The sequence below is a fragment of the Alexandromys fortis genome, unplaced genomic scaffold (genome assembly GCF_014885135.2).
Source record: "Alexandromys fortis isolate MF-2015 unplaced genomic scaffold, M_Fortis_MF-2015_v1.1 scaffold_72, whole genome shotgun sequence".
Lineage (NCBI taxonomy): Eukaryota > Metazoa > Chordata > Mammalia > Rodentia > Cricetidae > Alexandromys > Alexandromys fortis.
Window position 1 is genome coordinate 1052082 of NW_026067969.1, and position 19679 is coordinate 1071760.

General features: G+C 55.4%; 1 protein-coding gene across 5 annotated transcripts in view; it reads left to right on the top strand.

The window, feature by feature from the left end:
- The window catches only part of Kcnt1 (potassium sodium-activated channel subfamily T member 1), a 58420-nt gene that overhangs the window by 24333 nt on the left and 14408 nt on the right, over positions 1-19679 (top strand). For 4 of the 5 annotated variants that reach the window (XM_050155261.1, XM_050155259.1, XM_050155263.1 and 1 more), the window contains exons 3-19: positions 4562-4641; positions 5217-5316; positions 7651-7707; positions 8040-8088; positions 8891-8950; positions 9141-9215; positions 9283-9366; positions 9938-10032; positions 11128-11308; positions 13415-13579; positions 13856-13992; positions 15501-15564; positions 15650-15758; positions 16287-16395; positions 16617-16766; positions 17142-17380; positions 18643-18898. In XM_050155261.1, the coding sequence (XP_050011218.1) occupies positions 4562-4641; positions 5217-5316; positions 7651-7707; positions 8040-8088; positions 8891-8950; positions 9141-9215; positions 9283-9366; positions 9938-10032; positions 11128-11308; positions 13415-13579; positions 13856-13992; positions 15501-15564; positions 15650-15758; positions 16287-16395; positions 16617-16766; positions 17142-17380; positions 18643-18898 (2010 nt within the window). The remainder of the gene's footprint in view (positions 1-4561; positions 4642-5216; positions 5317-7650; positions 7708-8039; positions 8089-8890; positions 8951-9140; positions 9216-9282; positions 9367-9937; positions 10033-11127; positions 11309-13414; positions 13580-13855; positions 13993-15500; positions 15565-15649; positions 15759-16286; positions 16396-16616; positions 16767-17141; positions 17381-18642; positions 18899-19679) is intronic. The other variant, XM_050155260.1, reaches the window with a different exon arrangement.

Sequence of the window (19679 nt, forward strand, 5' to 3'; positions counted from 1 at the left end):
GAGAGAGGCAGCGCCTGCTGCATCTATCCGACTTCCCAGTGGGCTCTGGCTCTCAGTCCTTAGATTCTGCCTGCTGGGCCAGCGCAGTTTCTATGACTCCCAGGAGCTTCATACAGGCCCAAGGGTGCCTGTGAACAGGCTCTTTAAGAGGTGAAGGTCATTCACAAACCCCTTATGCTCCTGCGGGACTGTGCCCCCTGTCTTCCTCTCTCCTTAGGGCAGATCACACATGCTGTCTTAAACACAGATTAGAGTGAAATGGATAGTTTCGATCCCTGTTTTGTGTGCTGCTGGAGGAAGTGAGTGGCCACAGTTTATCAAAAATTTAAAAGTAAAGGAAGACTCATTGATTTCTCTGGCACTGTAGAGCTCTGATTTCAAGGGAGCCAACCAGGCTTTATGGTTCCTCCAGGAGAACACCTTCAGCCATAAGTGGGCACTGCCCACAAAACACCTGGGACCATGCAGATGGGTGTTGGCACCTAATGGGCAGCCCTCCTGGGAGGTAACTGTTGTGCTCATGGGGGTCATTAGTCAAGTCAGCTTTCCGGAGCTGGGGAGGATGCCAGCAAGGGGCAGGGCTGGGTGTGACAGGTTCCTGGCTGTTCCCTGAGCAGCACAGTGGCCATGGTGACTTCTTTCCTAGGTGACTGAGTTTTCTGATCTTCGTATGTTCCTGGGAAGATGACAAGAAGGACAGGAGCAGCCTTGAGGGTCCAGGAGCCTGGAGAGTGGAGCTGGAAGTGGTCATGGGCATGGGGTGGAGGACTGGGTGCTAAGGGGACCTGTGGGCAGGCACAGTTGGGGAGCAGCAGGGGATGGCCAACAGGAATGTCCCATGAGAATGTCTAGTGAGATGGGGCAGCAGGGTGCAGGGACAGAGGGAAGGTCAGGGTTCTGTCCTTTCTCCCAGGGACAGTGGGGTCCCTGGGAGAACTCCAAGCCTGTGGTTGGAGCTCTAGCTACAAGAAGAGCACATGAGTGCTTCCCCAGTGTGTCCTGGGAATTCCGTCTCTAATGAGGGAGGAGAGGAGGCATTGGTGGCTCGCAATGAAATATTCTGCCCAAGGGGAGTGTGTTAGTCCATAGACTGCTGAGTAACAGAGAGGGAGCTTATGCAGCTCAGGTTAGCCCAATGCCAAGGGCCCACATATGGTAATAATCATTTTGCAGACAGAGGTCTGAGGTAGTCCCAGGCATCCCTCATGGCAGGAGCTGGAGCACACGTGTCTCTTATGTTACCCCTTGCCTATAAAGCCACCAGGACTGACTGTGGGTTCTTCCCTAGAGATCTTACCTAATCCTAACCCCCCCATCAGTACACACACACAACACACACACACCATAGCTGTATTTAGTTCCTATCTTCTTCCTGCCTCTTAGCAATGAAGCTCTTAACACATGACACCTTATAGACACTCTGTCCTGTTTATACTGACAAAGAATCAAGGAGGGCAGTGAATAGCCAGTCCGGCCACTGGGGCATACCCATGGCAGGTGGAACTTAGTGCTCTCATCTGGCAGGTTGCAAAAGCCTCCTGTCACCATCCCTGAGGCCCCCACATTTAGGGGTGGCATGGGAGTAGAGCCAAAGATAGGGGAGGGGAACAACAGTGGACCAGAAAGGCTGTGGTCTGTGCTGTATGGGAAATGGAGAGAGACAGCTGCCTTGTTGCCTTAACAAGATCTTGGTCACCTGCTAAGGGTCCTATTGGAGCAGGGAGAGGGGAGCTAAGCAGGTGGGAAGACTCTTCCCTGAGCCCTTTATTGCAGAGGAGGTGGGTAGAGAGGAGAGCCATTCGAGAACTTCATACATACCTTTAGGATACAGGTGGTCCTTCAAGCCATCCAATGACTTCCCTGCCCCCATCCCAGTGCAGCCTGTCTCCAGAGCCTCAGGCTCCTTCCGAGAGAAAGCTGCACGGCTGACTCTTCAGTCAGTCATGTGCAGTATCCTCTCCCGCCTGGGGCTCCTAGTGCCCTAGAAAGACCCTGTGCTGCTATACAGTGTGGTACGGTACAGCAGGGTGCTGTGGGGACCCAGTGGGGGTATTCTGGATCACGTGGGGTGCAGAGGTGCGCTGTAGCATCACGTGGGGTGCAGAGGTTGCTGTAGCATCACGTGGGGTGCAGAGGTTGCTGTAGCATCACGTGGGGTGCAGAGGTGTGCTGTAGCATAGTGGGTGTGCTAAACAGTGTGGCACATGGAACTGGCTGGTGTGCGGTGTAGTGTGTCCGGCACAGCTGGCAATGTGTGCTGGGACAGCAGAATGTACTGAGGTGCAGTAGGGATGCTGGGTAAAGTGGAGTTTAGACATATAGAGGAATGGGCTAGAGTACACCAACCATTAGCACGGGGCTGGCCCCTCCTTCCCTGTGGGAAGCTTGGCTTGCTGTGCAGTCCAGGGCGGACCCAGTCTTTGCACAGCACCAAACCCCAGGAGTGCCTTGGTTCTGGTAAGGTGAGCAGGCCTTTGGGCCCTCAGGCAACTCTGTGACCTGCAGAACCACTGTGACCCAGGCCACTCCCCCAGGCCAAGGGCAGGTCACATGACAAAGCGGCTGTGCTCAGTAGGCTTCAGAGAGTGATTAGATTTTAAAATATATTTGTATGACCCTTGTTTATTTATTTGGTGTATGCTTGTTGGGACACGCATGTACCACGGCATGCATGTGAAGGTTTGCTTGTTGTGGAATATTAGTTGAAGATGTGTTACATTCGTTCATGCTGTGGAGTATTTGTTTAATGATGCAAAGATGTGTTGGCATTCTTTTCTGTTGCATTTGCTTAACTCTGTGAAGCTGTGTTATTTTGCCTGCCTGCAGCACCTGATTGGGCAAATAAAGAGCTGAACGGCCAGTAGCTAGGCAGGGAGTGGGAATAGGTGGGTCTGCAGGCGGAGAGAATACATAGAAGGAAAAAATCGTAAGAGGGGGAGCAAAGAGGAGCAAGAGGGGGAAGCAAGGGGCCAGCCGCCCAGCTACATAGCCAGACACGGAATAAGAAGGAAAGAAAAGATATACAGAAATAGAAAAAAGGTAAAGGCCCAGAGGCAAAAAGTTTGACGGGATAATTTAAGAAAAGCTGGCTAAAAATAAGCCAAGCTAAGACCGGGCATTTATAAGTAGTAATAAGACTCCGTATATTTATTTGGAAACTGGATGAAACAAAGAGAAAGAAAAAAAAAAAAAAAGAACTACAGTTGATGGATAACTTGCCGTAGTCAGTTTTCTCCTTCCACTGTGTGGGACCCGGGATCCAGTTCAGGTCACTGGGCTTGGTGGCAACAGCTGTCACCCACTAGGCCATCTCACTGGCCTGACAGTGACCAATGAAGACACTTTGGGTGCTGTTGGAATAGTCGTCCCCAGCCAGGCACTGACATTAAACTCTCCAACTGTCTTGACAGCCAGTACCTGATCAAAGGATAATGGTGTTCTGGGTCCGCCCACCCTGGGCTCGGTGCCGCCTTCCCCAGCAGGCGGCAGCAGTGCAGGGGGAGGGTAGAAACAGGGATCCAAGCTGGTGTTTGCCTCCTTTGCCGACTTCTCCAAGCCCTACAAGACCCTTGCAGGCTGCAAGACATGCTGTCCCTCTGTCCTTCTGCCTTGTGACCCTACACTGTGCTATGGTCCCTGGTGCTGTGTCCCACCTGATTCCTTCCTGGGGGAAGTTTCTGTCTGTCGGGGAGATGCTGAGGTTGTTCTGATAGAAGCCAGGTGTCCAGGGAGCCCTGTGTCCATCACAGCGAGCCATGGACCATTCAAGGGCACACGAGAGGGAAAATGCTGCAAGCTGACCACACCTGCTACAGGACTCAGATTTGCATCATCCTTCCCCTGTCAGCACTGGCGTTCTCCTCTCCTGCTCCTGAATGGGATGGGCAGGGCATAGGATTATGTCTGCAGCTTGGGGGTTGAGAACAGTGCCTTTGTCTTCCCTTCGCCACAGAGTTATTCTCAGTGAGTGCATGGCTCTTCCTGGGTGTGGCAATGGGGCATAAGCGAGTAGCCAGGTGCTCGCTCACTATTTACCCTGGGTGATCTGAGGACTTCAGAGACTGTGAGTGTGGCCACGCCTCAGAGACTGGCCTCCGTGTGCAGTGCCACGGGAGGGGGAAGATGGAGGTCAGAGGGCTGATGGCCAGGCTCACAGATGACTACTTCTTGCTGGCCCTTCTGACCATCCCTGAGATTATAATGTATGGCCTCAGAATACAAACTCTGGAGGCCACCAGAAGCAATGACTGTCAACTCCTGAACATTTTACTAAGAAGGTTTGGATACCCAGTGCCCAAAGCTCTGTGGGTGCTGTGGCCCTGATCTCCTTGGGGCCTGGAGAGCTCTGGATGCTGAGCAGATGGTACCCAGTGGATGCAGGTGTAGCAAGGGGAGGCTGCGGGAGGATGAATGGCTGCTTCACACCACAGACCTTCAGGGTCTCTCCCGAGTTCCTCTCTGCTCCTGTGGTTTGAAAAAAACTCAGCTGGGCTTGGGACTCTGGCTCTGGCTTGGGCCTGAACCCCCTGACCCTAAGCCTCAGCCTCCTCTCTTCCCTCAGGGTCCAGGTGGAATTCTATGTCAATGAGAACACCTGCAAAGAGCGGCTCAAGCTGTTCTTCATCAAAAACCAAAGATCCAGTGAGTCGGGGGCCTGGGGGAGGGGGATGGGCAGGGTTGGGAGCCTGAAGAAATGTCCCAACTGCATGGGCAGAGGGCAGAGGTCACCTTAACTTCCCATTTTCTGACCTGTGGAGACGTGACTCCCCCCACTCTGGACACTGGGTTGAATTGGGCTAGGCTGTCCCCAGGAGCCAACTGGATCATCTCCTATGTCACTCAGCCCACACCCTAGGAATCCCCACCTCCACACATCCCCAACTCCTTCCCAGCTTTAAGCTTGGCCACTCTGGACCTACCTGAGATGCAAGAAGGGGCTTGGAAGTTAGGCTGTGGCACCAAGTGTCTAAATCTGTTCCCGCGAGGGAAGCACCCTCAGGAAATCCCCTGCACCCCAAGCCTCTGCACCAAGCCTCAGTGACCAGAGGAGTCTGGCTGGGGAAGGGGTGCAGATGCATCTGTCCTCTGCACCCATAATACAAGTGCGAGATGGAAGTCCATGCAGGGCCCCTTCAGGAGGGAGCTGTTGAGAGACCCCAGCAGAGTGGGTAGGCCTGCTCCTTGCAGCTCCTACCCTGATGTCACCCTCTCCACAGGCCTGAGGATCCGGCTGTTCAACTTCTCCCTCAAGCTGCTCACCTGCCTGCTGTACATCGTCCGTGTCCTGCTCGACAACCCAGACCAGGGCATCGGATGGTGGGTGACCTGGGGGGCTGGGGTCCTCAGACTGAGCCTTTCCAATGATCCTCACTGGCATTTTGGGAGTTCCTGTGGAAGACCTGTGACCGACACTTACCAGACTTCTAGGGAGCCCTGTCACCAGAGCTTTGGAAGTCTTCTTCCCCAAGTGTGACCCCAGCATAGAGCCAGACACCGCTCAGTCAGGCCTAGAATGATGGCTGGGCCCCTAGTGTGGAGCTGTGCATGCAGCCACAGAGTGTGTTCTAACCACCTTGAGGAAAAGGTATCTGCTGTCAAGTGGGATTAGAGGACCCGGCAGACGAGGCTGAGGATTCTTCCTCTAATGTCTTCTCAGTAATCCTCCCACTGCCTGGCTGCTTTGAGACGTCAGTGCTGTTTCCCAGCCCAGATCCTTGCAGGGTGTCATTGTCTTCCCTGAGAGCTGCTGGTCTCTCAGTGCCTGGGGAGGCCTTGGCATGCTTCCGGTTCATCTCTGGACTGGTCCAGAAGCCCTCAGTGCCAGGATTGTCTTGAATTGTGCCCCGTGGGGTTCGGAAGCTGGGCCCTGGGCCACGGGCGTGCTTGTCACTCCTCCCTCCTACTCTGCCCCCTCTTATCCTCTCAGTTCTATTCTGAGGTGACACTCTTCCCCCAGGTCTGAGTCCCTGCATCTGTCACTTCCTGGTTTCCCACAGCCCTCAGAGGATGCTGCACTTGGCCCTTCACTGTGTTAGTTACTTCTGCCGAGACCATTTCTTTTGAACTCTGTTGGCCTTTGACTTGCAGGCCAGTGGGTTTGGCAAGTGGGCTCAGATGCCACAGGACTCCTTAGTCAGAGCCAGGAGTTTGAGAGCCACTGATGGGCCAAACATGGACCCTGCCAACATTGACTTACTTCTTGGGCTACCCAGAGCAGGCTCTTCCTGAACTGCTGAGGTCCTGTACATCTCCAGGCAGGAGGCCAGCCCCTGGAGCTTGTGTGCAAAGTTGTTGTACTGAATTCCTTATTTTCATCTGTTGCCCACTTTTAGGAAAACTAGAATTCCCAGATCAGAAACCCTCACATGCTGTTGAGAACAAACCTTTTATCACTGCACAGGAGGTCAGAGGAAGGAAGACCCCTCCGTGGTTGTTTGAGGGGAAATAGGGGCTATCGCTGACTCAAAAAACTCTTCTGGGTCTATTATTACACCTTTTCCAAACCCTCAAGGCTTCCACCTCCCTAGAGGACCCAAGTCTGTTGAATTCATCACCATCACTAGCAGGGCTAATGGGCGGGGGAGGGGGAGGTGATGAATATTTGGGTGATGGACGGATAGGTGAATGCTGCATAGCTGTACACCGGATGGGTAGATGGATGGACAGAAGCATGGGTAGTCGAATAGGGGACGAGATGCTGAGTAGATGTTGGGTAAGAGGATGCATAAGGAGATGGATACAGGAATTACAGATCAGGTGATGATGGATGCATGGACCAAGGATGAGATCATACCTAGATAGATGTATGGATGAATGTCAATGAGAGATGAATGGATGGATGTTGGATAGAATGATGAACACAGGTAAATGGATGCATGGGTCATAGATCAGATGATGATGGATAATAGATGGGTGGATGCACAGACTGTGGATGAGGCAAAGGAGTGATAGGTGAGTGGTTGCTGATGAAGGATAAGTAGGTAGATGTTGGATAAGAAGCTGAGAGAAAGGCTCACAGACTTCGGTGGGTACTGAGTGAATCAACCCCAATAGAGCTCAAGTGAAGTGAGGACAGGGAAGAAGTGGCTCCTTTCTGGGTTCTGTGAGCAGTGAGGTCCCCGTGGTAGCCGACTCTGGTGCTAGTTATGGCCTGGAGCAGAGCTAGAATGTTGGCTGTGCCCTGCAACCTCTCATCAGCTGGTTCCAAGGTGCTTCAAGTGGCTTGGGGGATGAGGGTCATTAATTCATCTCTTTCTGACTCTCAAAAACTATCCAGGCTGGTTCAGGCAGCTCCGACCTCCAGCGGGCATCAGTGTCACACTGGGCCATCTGTGGTTTTATAGGAGCTTGTCGTTGGCTCAGGCTGAGTCTTCACTTTCTCCTGAGCAGCAGCTCACTGCAGGGCCCAGACCTCTAGATAGGGACGTGTTCTCTATGTTTCTCGTTTCGAGAGCCTCCTCACGCGGTCATGGCAGCCAGGGAGGCCCCACACATAGTAGAGCATCAACTCCAGTCAGGGCATACGGTGGGCCCTGAGTGAGTCAGTGGGTGCCCTTCCCAATTTCCCAGAGCCCATAGCAGCTCTGGAAAGGACCCTTTGCATTGGTCCTGGAGGTCTGGGATTGGGCCAGTGCTTTTGTCTCTCCACAGCTGGGGCTGCACGAAGTATAACTACACTTTCAATGGCTCATCCTCCGAGTTCCACTGGTGAGTTTGCTCCTGGCTCCCATTTGTCAGGGCCATACTGGGCCGGGCCTGGAACGGGGTAGACAGGTGTGGTCTATGGGAGTTTAACTGTCTGGCCCTAGTGGAGCCAATGCGCACCTGAGGTCCATTCAAGTCCCTGGGGTATGTTCAGCTGCACCCTTGCACCCCGGCTGAATCTGCACTGAGGATCTTCCCCATCAGAGAGGATGAATTTTGAATAAAGCACATGTTTCTCCACTCACCCTCCACATCTGACTACTGGGCCCTCACTACCTCGGGAACATTCTTCTGGAGCCTGAAGAGGAAGTGCCTCACCTCCCTTTTCTCCCTAGGGCTCCTATCCTGTGGGTGGAGAGGAAGATGACTTTGTGGGTGATTCAGGTGAGTCCCAGCATACCCCTCCTCCCTGCACAGTGGAGGCTGCTTGTGTGGACTCAGGAAGGAGAGGGCTTGGGTTAAGTAAGAGAACATAAGTCCTATTCAGCAAGCAAGGGCCTAGGGCTCACCCATGAAGCAAGGGACTTAGGCCCAGTAAGGCCTGACAGCTCTTACTGTAGTTTTCCCAGATCGCTGAGGTCATACTTCTACCCTTCATGTCTTTCCTGATTAGAACCTCTCCTCCCTGCTGACCCACCCTCTCCTTACTGTCTTCCTGGAAAGTAGGTAGGGGTCAGAAACTCAGGCCAGCTTCTGAGGGGGTCTTCCCCAACTATGTGCCAGAGGCCTGGGTCCCTAGCCTGGAGGATCACATAGGACTCACAGATGCCTGTAGCGGAGGCTCCATCCCTACCCAGGGCCCAAGGAGTACTGCCAACCGAGCCTCATGCCCTCACTGCCACCTTTACCTCCTAGGGTGGCATTAGTGGTGCTCTTCAGGTTTCTACCACCCCCCTACTTCATTGGCCCTGATTGTCCACAGGGTGCCCCAGCAGGGCAGGGATGGAGTGAGTCTGGGGTTGGGCTGCCTTCTACCAACCCTAAGGCTAGAGTAGCTGCCTGCAAGTCTTTCCAATCAAGACCATCTTACTTCAGCAGCAAGGGTGCAGGCAGCCCTACACACACACACACACACACACACACACACACAAGCACCCCGCTTTGTCAGGACTCTGCCTGCTGAGCCCCTTAGAGGTCAGGCCCTGTTCCCAGATCTGCTCCGAGTCTCTTTCCTTTCTTCACTCAGGTCATTGTGGCCACAATAAGCTTCTTAGAGACCATGCTCCTCATTTACCTCAGCTACAAGGTGAGTCCCTCCCTGCACCTTCCCAGCCCTGGTTTCCCACCATGCCCTTTCTCCACAGCCCCTCCCTTAGCACCTATGATCTAAGGACTGCCTACTCCCAACCCTTACCTCAGCCTACCTTCCAAGCTCCCAGTTCCCTTCCCTGCCCCTGACCGCCCCTTGCTGGCTCTGAAGTACCTCTGGCCCCCAGGGCAACATCTGGGAGCAGGTCTTCCATGTTCCTTTCGTCCTGGAGATGATCAACACGCTGCCCTTCATCATCACGGTGGGTGAGCCCCAGCCCCAAGCTCGGCTACCTGAGCCCTACCTGACCTCTCCCCCACACACCACAGGTCTTCTGGCCGCCTCTTCGGAACCTGTTCATCCCCGTGTTTCTCAACTGCTGGCTGGCCAAGCACGCGCTGGAGAACATGATAGTAAGTGAGCATGCTGGCCCCTGTGGGCTCCTTGAGAACAGTTTCCCCACCTGCTGGCAGGACCAGGCAGTGGCTGCCAAGTGACACATTCCAGTCCTGCCGTAGCTTCCCCTTTCCCTGAAGACAGCTTTCCCAGGGCTGAGGAGAAGGTGGGACAGAGTGTGCAGATGTGAGTAAGCACAATCAGAACCAGGCTGCAAAATCAGGGCCGGAAGAATGCAGGCTCCGACTATCCCTATGGCCAGCCTCTGCTGGAATAAACCCATCTCCTAGAAATGAGAGCCAGGATGACAGCTGTCTCCCTGGTGGCCTGCACCTTCCTGGCCAGATCCCTTGACTCAGCTCTGTCCCACTTGCACAGTGATGTAAGAGTCTTGAAGCCAAAGATGCTCACACCTATCTGCCCTCTGGCACATTTTGCTCATCCTGAGACCAAGCTGAGGTCCGTGTGACCAGCACCGGGCAATGTTGCCTGTAGCCCTCTCTTGGGGAGGAATTATAACCAGATCTCTGCTTACTATGTGTGGGAGTGTCTATGGTTCCCGCCTTCTGATGGCTGCATTCTCTGCAGAATGACTTCCACCGTGCCATCCTGCGCACGCAGTCAGCCATGTTCAACCAGGTGCTCATCCTCTTCTGTACCCTGCTGTGTCTCGTCTTCACGGGGTGAGTGCCCTAGGCACCACATGGTCCCATCAGGTTGCCATGAAAGACCACAAGCCTAGAAGATAGATCAGGGGCGGTGACAGAAGGAGCACAAAGATAACTGTAGAACTTAGTTCCCAACTCTTGTGTCCGGAGATCAGGGACACAATGGCACAGCATCTGACCTGCAGGCGCCTGCCCAACTGGCTGGGTTTGCAACTCTCAAGGGAACTGGCCCCTGGGCTGAGTGTGGGCCCTTTGGTTTGAGGTCCATTCGAGAACGGAGTCTAGAAGCAGCCAGGGTCTCTTGGAGGGTCACTTAGAGTGGGGAGCTTCTGGTCACGTGGGCAGACCTTCCAACCTCCTGTATCTGCCTGTGGAGTGGCCTTGTTCCATGTCCCCAAGAGGCCCAGTCACCCCTGCTATCCCTCAGGCAAGGATGAGCTGGCTAGGAGTGGCCACAGGTCCTGGAGGACAGGTTGGCAGGGCTTGGGGCAGCCCCACACCATCCCTGCTACAGCCATACTCCTTTGCGGCTGAAGTGCACCCCCTCACCATGGCAGCCCCACCGCCTACTACTGACTGACATCACCTGCGGGTGCTGGGCATCCAGACCCAACTCTACAATCTCACTCACTCAGTGTCCCAGTGATCAGGAGTGCGTCACTTCGGTCCTAGGTGATAGGGTCCCCGGGACTGGTAGAGCCTTACCCCTCTGAAAGGTGGGGAGGCCCTGTGTCCGTGTTCACAGCAGCCAGCTCAGGCATCCCCACTCCACATTGTAGCCTTGTCTCTTACCATTCAGGTCCTCCCATCCATGGCTGCAGCCCCTGCCCTCCCTGCTGCAGCCTCCCCCACTGCTGCAGCCCCTGCCCTCCCTGCTGCAGCCTACCCTACTGCTGCAGCCTCCCCCACTGCTGCAGCCCCTGCCCTCATTGCTGAAGTCCCCCCCCCATTGAAGCCCCTCCCTGCCATTGCTGCAGCTCCTGCCCTCATTGCTGCAGCCTCCCCTTGTAGCAGTCCCCAGTCCCCCTGCTGCAGCCTCCCCTCTGCTGCAGCCTCCCCCCCCGAAGCCCCTCCCTGCCGCTGCTGCAGCCCTGTTCTCTGGATTTCTAGGACCTGTGGGATCCAGCACCTGGAGCGGGCAGGTGGGAACTTGAACCTGCTGACTTCCTTCTACTTCTGCATCGTCACTTTTTCCACTGTGGGCTTTGGTGATGTGACACCCAAGATCTGGCCATCCCAGCTGCTAGTGGTCATCCTGATCTGTGTCACCCTTGTGGTACTCCCGCTGCAGGTGAGTCCCCATGCTCAACACAGGGACAGCCAGGAGTCATTCCATGAGGAGTGGCACAAGGACAGGAGGGATCTGTGGGGTCGAGCACACACGTCGGGAGGTCGTTCCCAGGAGAGACTGGAGAGAAGGCATCCCCTGTCCTATGGAGGGTCATTGCAGAGGTTCTCGACATTCACGAGTCAACAGTGAATTGTTCTGCCCAAGAGCAACCATGGAAGACAGACTTTTCCTTCCAGAGGGTCTGAGGTGCCCAAGTGACCCCTCAAGAACCTATGCAGAGATGGATTGTTGGGGTGAACTTCACCCTCTTTCCCAACCACAGCTAAATAACTTTTAGGGCTACAAAAGGCAACTGGAAGCACCATTGCTGACCCTGAGCTCTGACCCTGGGCTAGTCCCACCTCTGACCTTGCAGCCCTGAGCCTCAAGCCCAGCAGACACCCTTACTTCTCCCGGCCCCTGTCCTGAGAATGCTGCCCTGAAAGCCTACAGTGTGCTAATCCTGTCCCTGTCACATGTCACTGCCCTTCCAGGCCTCTCTCCCCAACCTGTTAGCTTTTCTGTGTCCAGAAGCCGGTCCTAGAGCATCCTGCTTCGAGCTGCTGGTCTGGAGCGTGTGCTGTGCTTCTAGCTGGCGGCCTCAAGCATTCCGCTTGTAGCTGCTAGTCTGTGAACTCATTCCTTGCCTTGTTTAAGGGTCCTGCCCTTCTCCAGGCAGTTGAAGTTTTAACGAGGTCTAATACACCAAACTTTCTCTTAATATTTTCCTCTCTTACCTGAAAAGGCCACTTCCTCCCTCCGCTGTAAGTCTGTTTTCTTGCAAAAGTTTTAGGTTATCTCTTCACATGGAGCTGCAGGGGGCTCGCGGAAGCCCTGGGAGATCCCATGGTTGTGGTGGCCTCCTAAGCCTACCCTCCACCTTATGGGCATCTCCATATGACCATGTGGTCCTTGTCCCACCTACAAGGACCCATGGGTATTGGATTTAGTAGTCACCATAATTCAAGATGATCTCAGGTCAACAGATTAAAGCTGCAAAAACCCCCTTTTCCAAATCAGCTCCTGCCTCAAGATTCTGAGCAGACATACACTTTAGGGGTCACTGTGAACCCTTTGAACCCTTCATTAACTCTCTGACCCCCTCACCATAGCCTGCAAGACAGACACTCTTCTCATACTTTCCAACTGAGGAAACTGAGGCCTGAGAGAGGTCAGAAGCAAGCTCAGGTTGTCCAGCAACAGTGCCCTGCCATGGACCACCTGCAGGGAGCCCCCCATGTTCCCCAGCCCGAGGATCTTGAACACCCATGGACCACCTGCAGGGAGCCCCTGTGTTCTCAGCCTGAGGGTCTTGAACACCCCATGGTCCACCTGCAGGGAGTCCCTGTGCTCCCAGCCCGAGGGTCTTGACCACCCCAGGTCTCCTGGTGAGGACCCGTGAAAGTGAGATGCAGACTTGAGAATGGACATAGTGGTCAGGGTCTGCTGCCATAGTCCCCTCAGAAATGCGCTAAACCCATGTCTGGTTCTGATGCTCAAGATGAAACAGGCAGTGGGCATCTGACCTCAGAGCCATATGCAGGGTGAAGCCTTGGGCAGAGCCAGTGTGCCATGCAGCTCACGTGGCCCAGGCAGATGGGAACATGGCAGTTCTTGTAAGTCTTCCCACCCAGCCCTAGAGGACCCCACTGGCAAGGACTGAACGTGTGGCGTCTGCATCAGGACCTCATCTGGTCACTGTTAGAGAGAAATCCCTAATTTCAGTGCTGAGCGTTTCCTAATACTGTCAGGAAAGCTGATAGGCAGAGCCAAGACTCTGTCTGTCCAGATGTCAGAGTATAGACTCTGGCACCCACTACTGGCCATGCAGCTTCTGAGGCCATGAGCTAGACTTCCCATGGCTGGAGTCACACACCACAGTTTCTGACACCTCTTTATATATGCCATCTCCTGGTCCTGCTCTGGTTTCTGCTAAGGTCACCGTCCCCATCACTTCTACATCCTGCCAGCCAAGCAGGCCTGCTCTTACTCCTGCCCTTAGCACCTGCCCCACCCTCCTTTGTCCCCCACTGGATGCCAGTGTCCACCCCCCCCCTCTCCCCACAGTTTGAAGAGCTTGTCTACCTCTGGATGGAACGGCAGAAGTCAGGGGGTAACTACAGCCGCCACCGAGCACAGACAGAAAAACATGTGGTCCTGTGTGTTAGCTCCCTCAAGATTGACCTCCTCATGGATTTCCTGAATGAGTTCTATGCCCATCCCCGTCTCCAGGTAAGGCTGTAGGCACCCCTGGGGAACCTCAGACTTTTCCCAGGCTCCCAAAGCAGTCACCTCCCCCCACCCCTCACTCCCATTGTACAAGACTGTCACATGCTTGAGCATGGTACCTGAGCACTCTAGTCCCTGGTTATTGTATCTGGTGTGTGTTTGGGGAGGGGGGGCTGTGGTGGTCCCATAAGGCCCTGGGAATGACACCATCAAGGAAACAATACAGGCTGTGGGGACAGGATCTGGCTCAGAGGCACTGACTTACAACCTGGCCAGCAGGACTACTACGTGGTCATCCTGTGTCCCTCCGAAATGGATGTCCAGGTGCGCAGGGTACTGCAGATTCCCCTGTGGTCCCAGCGGGTCATCTACCTCCAGGGCTCTGCCCTCAAGGACCAGGACCTCATGCGAGCCAAGTGAGTGCCAGCCAGGACAGCGCAGCTAAACCTAGGCCTGAGGCCACAGGGAGTCCCCAGGTAGAAGTGGAACCATGATAGGCATGGCTTGGCACAGGGCCTGAGGCAGGCAGGGGTCCCAGGTGGAGGCGGGGCCAGGGTGGGTGAAAGGTCAGGGTCTGGACCCAGGGGAGCGGGACACTAGCGTTTGTCCATCCCTCCCTGCTAGTCGCGGCTACACAGCCTAGCAAACACACCTGGCCAAGCTGTGTTCTTCTGCTGTGGGTCTCGCCTTTGGGCATCTTTCCCTCTCTTGCTCTGAGTCTGGGGATTTTTCTCTGTCAGATTTAAGGAAGTTTAAAATAGACCAGGGGTGGGGGAAAAAAAAACCTGGCTTCTGAGAGTCAGTGATAAAGACACGAGGGCTGAGGGTGGCTCTTGATTTAAAGACAAGTTGACAGAGTGTCTTGAGGTGACAAGAATGTGCTGTTAACATGTAACTGGACTGTGCTACTGCACCATCTGGGACTCTCCCCCCAACACCTCCCATGCCACATTTTCATTCCAGAAGGTTCCTGTGCCCTTCGTTGTGTGGTACAGGTGGTGCATGGCCAAGGGCAAGCAGAACAACAACCCCGGTCTCTCATCCCCAGAATCCTGAGCCTCGGCTCCCATGGGGATCCTGCCCAGTTCACATGAGACTGTAGCTGCTTGTGTCCAGCTCTGGACTGGTAGTTGGGACAGAGGAAGTGGTAGCCAAGCAGGGAGGCACCCACGGCTTTTGTGGGGCAGGCATGAGGCTTTACTGCCCTGCTTGTTGGGTAAAGGTTTCTCCAACCAGCTCTCAGCCGGGTCAAGTTGTTTCTGTAGCCAGTCTCCTGGGAACCTGGAAGGAGTTAGGAATGACCACCCAAGTCCGGGCTGCTAAATAGTCAAGCAGAAGAGGAGACAGGCTTTCTGGTCCAACTTAGGGTGGATGGGAGCCCAGGAGACAGGCCCCAGATGCTGGGCGGTGCCCCACAAAAAGTCAGCTGCCCTAGGGCCTCGGTCATCAGCACCATTGAGACAAGCTCTCAGGAGGACCCACTCTTTCTGGCCCTAAGCCTCTGACAGCTGTAAGCAGAGTCCAGAGTGTGGATGGATGTGGTGGAGCGTAGCTTAGAACCCCCTCTTGGGCACCATCATGCCACAGCTTGGGAACCCTGGCCAGTCAGTGTCTCCAGGGCAGGCTTGGCTCATGGGCTTTGTTCGGCATCTGAGCTTCGACTGCTATGAGTGTCCAGGCATCCTGACCTGTTCAGAATGTTCCAGGAGGATCTGGGGAGGCTAGGAGGCCTGGGATGCCCTGCAGGATTTGATGCTGGAACCTGCTGGGCCAGGCCTGACTACCTTAGCAAGGCCCCCTGCTGGGCCATCCTCTCTCTCTCACCCTTCATACACCGGGCCCCTCCTGACATCCTGACTTCCTGACCTCCTCCTGGGGAGGCCCTCTGGGTCTGTAGCCTCCCTCAGCAGCTGGTGCTCTGCAGGATGGACAACGGAGAGGCCTGCTTTATCCTCAGCAGCAGGAACGAGGTGGACCGCACAGCTGCGGTGAGTTCAGAACACTCCCCCCAAGCCTGCACTGCCTGCCTACCCTCAGCGGTAGGCCCTCCATCACCAACCACACCTCCCCCAGGATCACCAGACCATTCTTCGAGCCTGGGCTGTGAAGGACTTTGCCCCCAACTGTCCCCTCTACGTCCAGATCCTCAAGCCCGAAAACAAGTTTCACGTCAAATTTGCTGGTGTGTTTGGGGCCCTGTGGCATCATGGGCGTGCAGACTGCAAGGGGGTGAAGGGTGGGGGTGAAGTAAAGTATTCTTCTCATAAGCTCAAGGAGGGTTCATCCTGGGGAGAGCATGCCCACCAGATCTCTGCGTCAGAGAATAGAGAGCTACCGGGAGTAGCCTTGGCAGATGATCTGGCCTCTACCTGGGGCCGAGATCGGTGGCAACAGGAGCCAGAAGTGGTGTGGGAGGCAAGGGCACTATCTGGTCAGAACCTCTACGGCCAGAGCCCATGGTGGGCACCTGGGGGACAGGTAAGGGCCCACCTGGGTAGAACTGGAGTGGCCCCAGAAACACAGTTGCACCTTTGGGATTCAACATGCAGCTCACCAAGGTGCTGAACCCCTGCTGAGTAGGAGCTGGCTGCTCAGGCTTCCAGGGGCACCGAGCAGGAGAGCCTTGACACATTCAGAAAGACGTGGGTGCTGTGTAGGGGGTACCACAGACAGCAGGGGGTGGCAGGCACTGACCCTGCAGTCCCCACAGACCACGTGGTATGCGAGGAGGAATGCAAGTACGCCATGCTGGCCCTGAACTGCATCTGCCCGGCCACCTCCACCCTCATCACCCTGCTGGTGCACACGTCCCGTGGCCAGTGAGTGCCCTGTGCCAGACCGACTACCACGCCCTGGCCGTCCCGACCAACCCCACAAGGCAGGGCGGGCTCCCTGGAGGAGGAGGAGGGCATGTAGTGGGCAGAGGTCTGGCACAGGAAGGGGGTCCAGGGAGATGCAGGGTGCATTTAACCAATTGGGTAGGAGGGCCAGCCCTGACTGAGGGTGAAGGCCTCCTAACCTTACCCTGCTCCTCTGGTAGGGAAGGACAGGAATCTCCAGAGCAGTGGCAACGCATGTATGGGCGCTGCTCGGGCAATGAGGTGTACCACATCCGCATGGGCGACAGCAAATTCTTCCGGGAGTATGAGGGCAAGAGCTTCACCTACGCAGCCTTCCACGCACACAAGAAGTACGCGGGACTCGGGGCTGAATACAGGGTTGGAGCCCGCTGTCCCCACCATCACCCTACCCAGGGCCAGGTCAGCGTGGGTGGGGCCCTGGGGCAGGAAAGTCACAGAATCTCAACCAAGGACAGCATAGCTTGGCTCTGCCTACCTGGTGAGGACGGCCAAGTCAGGACATCCCAGAACAAGCCTCATGTAAGAATCTGCCACATAGCTTCTTCTGAGGCTGCCCTGGGGTCCTTAGGTCCCCAATACCCGAGGAGAGGGCTTGTCCAAGAGGTCCAAATGGGATCCCTGGGAGGAGAATGAGTAGTTCAGGGGGGCAGCCTGAGCCACAGGGTGCCAGGAGTGACCCTGAGCTCCAGGCCATGTCTGCTCAGGTATGGCGTGTGCCTCATTGGGATGAAACGTGAGGACAACAAGAGTATCCTGCTGAACCCGGGGCCACGGCACATCCTGGCCGCCTCCGACACCTGCTTCTACATCAACATCACCAAGGAGGAGAACTCGGCCTTCATCTTCAAGCAGGAGGAGAAGCAGAAGAGGCGGGGTCTTGCAGGGCAGGCACTGTACGAGGGGCCATCCCGTCTGCCAGTGCATAGCATCATTGCCTCTATGGGTGAGCTGGGGCAGCATGCAGGTGGTAGGTGGGTGGCTTCCAAGGGTGTGTTTCACACACCACCTGCCACTGGGCAGGAGACCCCTGACCCCTGAGGCTCGGCTCTTTCTTGGACAGTGTGAGCCTCTCCGAGCCTCGAGTTGTGGATCTGTCCAATTGGGGTACCCCCACCAGTCAGAGTTCTGGTGAGCATCAGTTACCCGGGTAACTGAGAGCCTGTGGGGGTACTGTAGCAGTTAACTACCAACCAGAGGCCCCTGTAGTTCTATCAGCCCAGAGCATCCCTTGAATAGATGAAAGCCCTGGCATCCACTAGGGGTAGATTGTCTGAAATTGGCCACAGCTTAGCCTCAAGGCTCTTCGCAGGGACTGCTGTCTTCCTATAACTGGTCCCAGTGATTTCCTGAGCAGGGCTGGGCCAAAACTCAGAAGGTGGTTCTACAGGCTTGTTTCATAACCTACCAGCCCTCCAGGGGACAGCAGGAAACAGGAACAGGGTCATTTAAACTCTCAGGCCATAGACCCGCAGGTAATCCAGGGCAATCACCATCTCATGTGGTGCTAGACCCAAGCTGTGACCCTCAAAACAAGTTGACGCTAATAAGTGCCCACCGTATGCCCAGTCTAAGTGGTCTCTAGGGACCGGGTGCTTTGACTCTGTGGTACACATTCTCAGACATGTGTGACATGAGCCAGCAGCTGCCTGTCTCTGAAGTCACTCCCACAGTAACAGCTTGCTCTGGCGGTCAGGCCTGAGGAGAGCTTGGGGTTGGGGTTCTGCTGCCCAGCCCAACCTCCATCCATTGCTTGTATTTGCTCACACCCATGCCTGAGACGGAGTGGCTCAGGAAGCCCTTCCACCCACTCCTCAGTTCTGGCCCACAGAGGCTATGAGCTACATCCTTGAGCCAGCCAACGACCCCAAGCTAGCAGCCCTGAGCTGAAGTGGGAGCAGCAGAAACCAGCAAATGCAAAATGGCCTCTCTGCTCCTGTGTTCCTGTGTTCTCTAGCCCTGTCCTTAAAGTGGATCGACCAGTTTCCCATAAGCCTCAAGGGCCTCACCCTCAGGAAGTCAGAATCAGTCACAGCAACCAGTATGGATAGGGCCCTGGCTGGGGACCAATCACCACCCCTCAGGACCCCCCCATGTCCTGAAGGGGAAACTGAGACTCAGGGATGTGCTGAAACTCCTAAGGCTGCACAGCTGGCCTAGAGAGTGGGATAGGAAGGGCTGCTGGTCAGGTTCAACCCCTCTGTCCAGGGACAGTGGCCATGGACCTGCAGAACACAGACTGCCGGCCCTCCCAGGGTGGCGGTAGTGGTGGCGGCAGCGGCGGCGGCGGTGGCAGCTGCAAGCTGACTCTGCCCACGGAGAATGGCTCTGGTAGTCGGCGCCCCAGCATCGCACCTGTCCTGGAGCTGGCAGACAGCTCAGCCCTGTTGCCGTGTGACCTGCTAAGTGACCAGTCAGAGGACGAGGTGACGCCCTCAGACGACGAGGGGCTCTCTGTGGTTGAGTGAGTGCTGAGTGGGGCTCGGCTTTCAGTGGGAGGGAAGGGTCCCCAGTGCTGGGTATAGAGGCAATCCCTGCTTCACAAATGGGTCTTCTGGGTGGGGCCAGGGAATCACCCCAAGCCTAGTCCTGGGGAGCACTCGAGAGCATGCTGGCAGAGATGTACTAGGCTGCCACCCTCCCCCTGGCCTTGGCTGGAGTCAGAGATAATGGGACTCAGAGGCCACATTCAGTGGCCTATAGAAGCAGCGTGGGTGATGGGGTAGCATAGCCCCATGACATCTCAACCACTGAGCTATCCGCCCTTGGTTATTCCATGAGTTGGGATAGAGCCAGGCAGTGAACCACAGACATTCCTGAGCTAACATCACAGCTGAATCAGATTCTCTTGGTACTGCGGGGTATGGCACCTCATTTCAGGTAAATTCTTGGGGCAGGGTCTGTAGAAGTCACCAGCAGGTGATTTGGCTAGACCTTGTCCAGAACCAGAGACTACAAGCCTATCTCCAGTGGACATCCTGGCTGGGGTCTGAGGCCAAATCTTCCTGGCTGAGACCAAGAGGGACGTTAGTAAGTCTTCAACAGTTCAGTCACCCTGACCTCAGTTAGGGCATCCTCCTTTTGGGAGTTGCTCTAAGGTTGAGGGGTTAATGGCGGGGCTCCCAGATCCTGTAAGCAGAAAGTACATAGGTCCTTGTGGCTGTGTCCCATGAGGTACATGGGAACAGAACTAGAGGGTTGTGGCCAGGGCCCAGTGTCAAAGCATGGCATGGTGTGTATTGAGC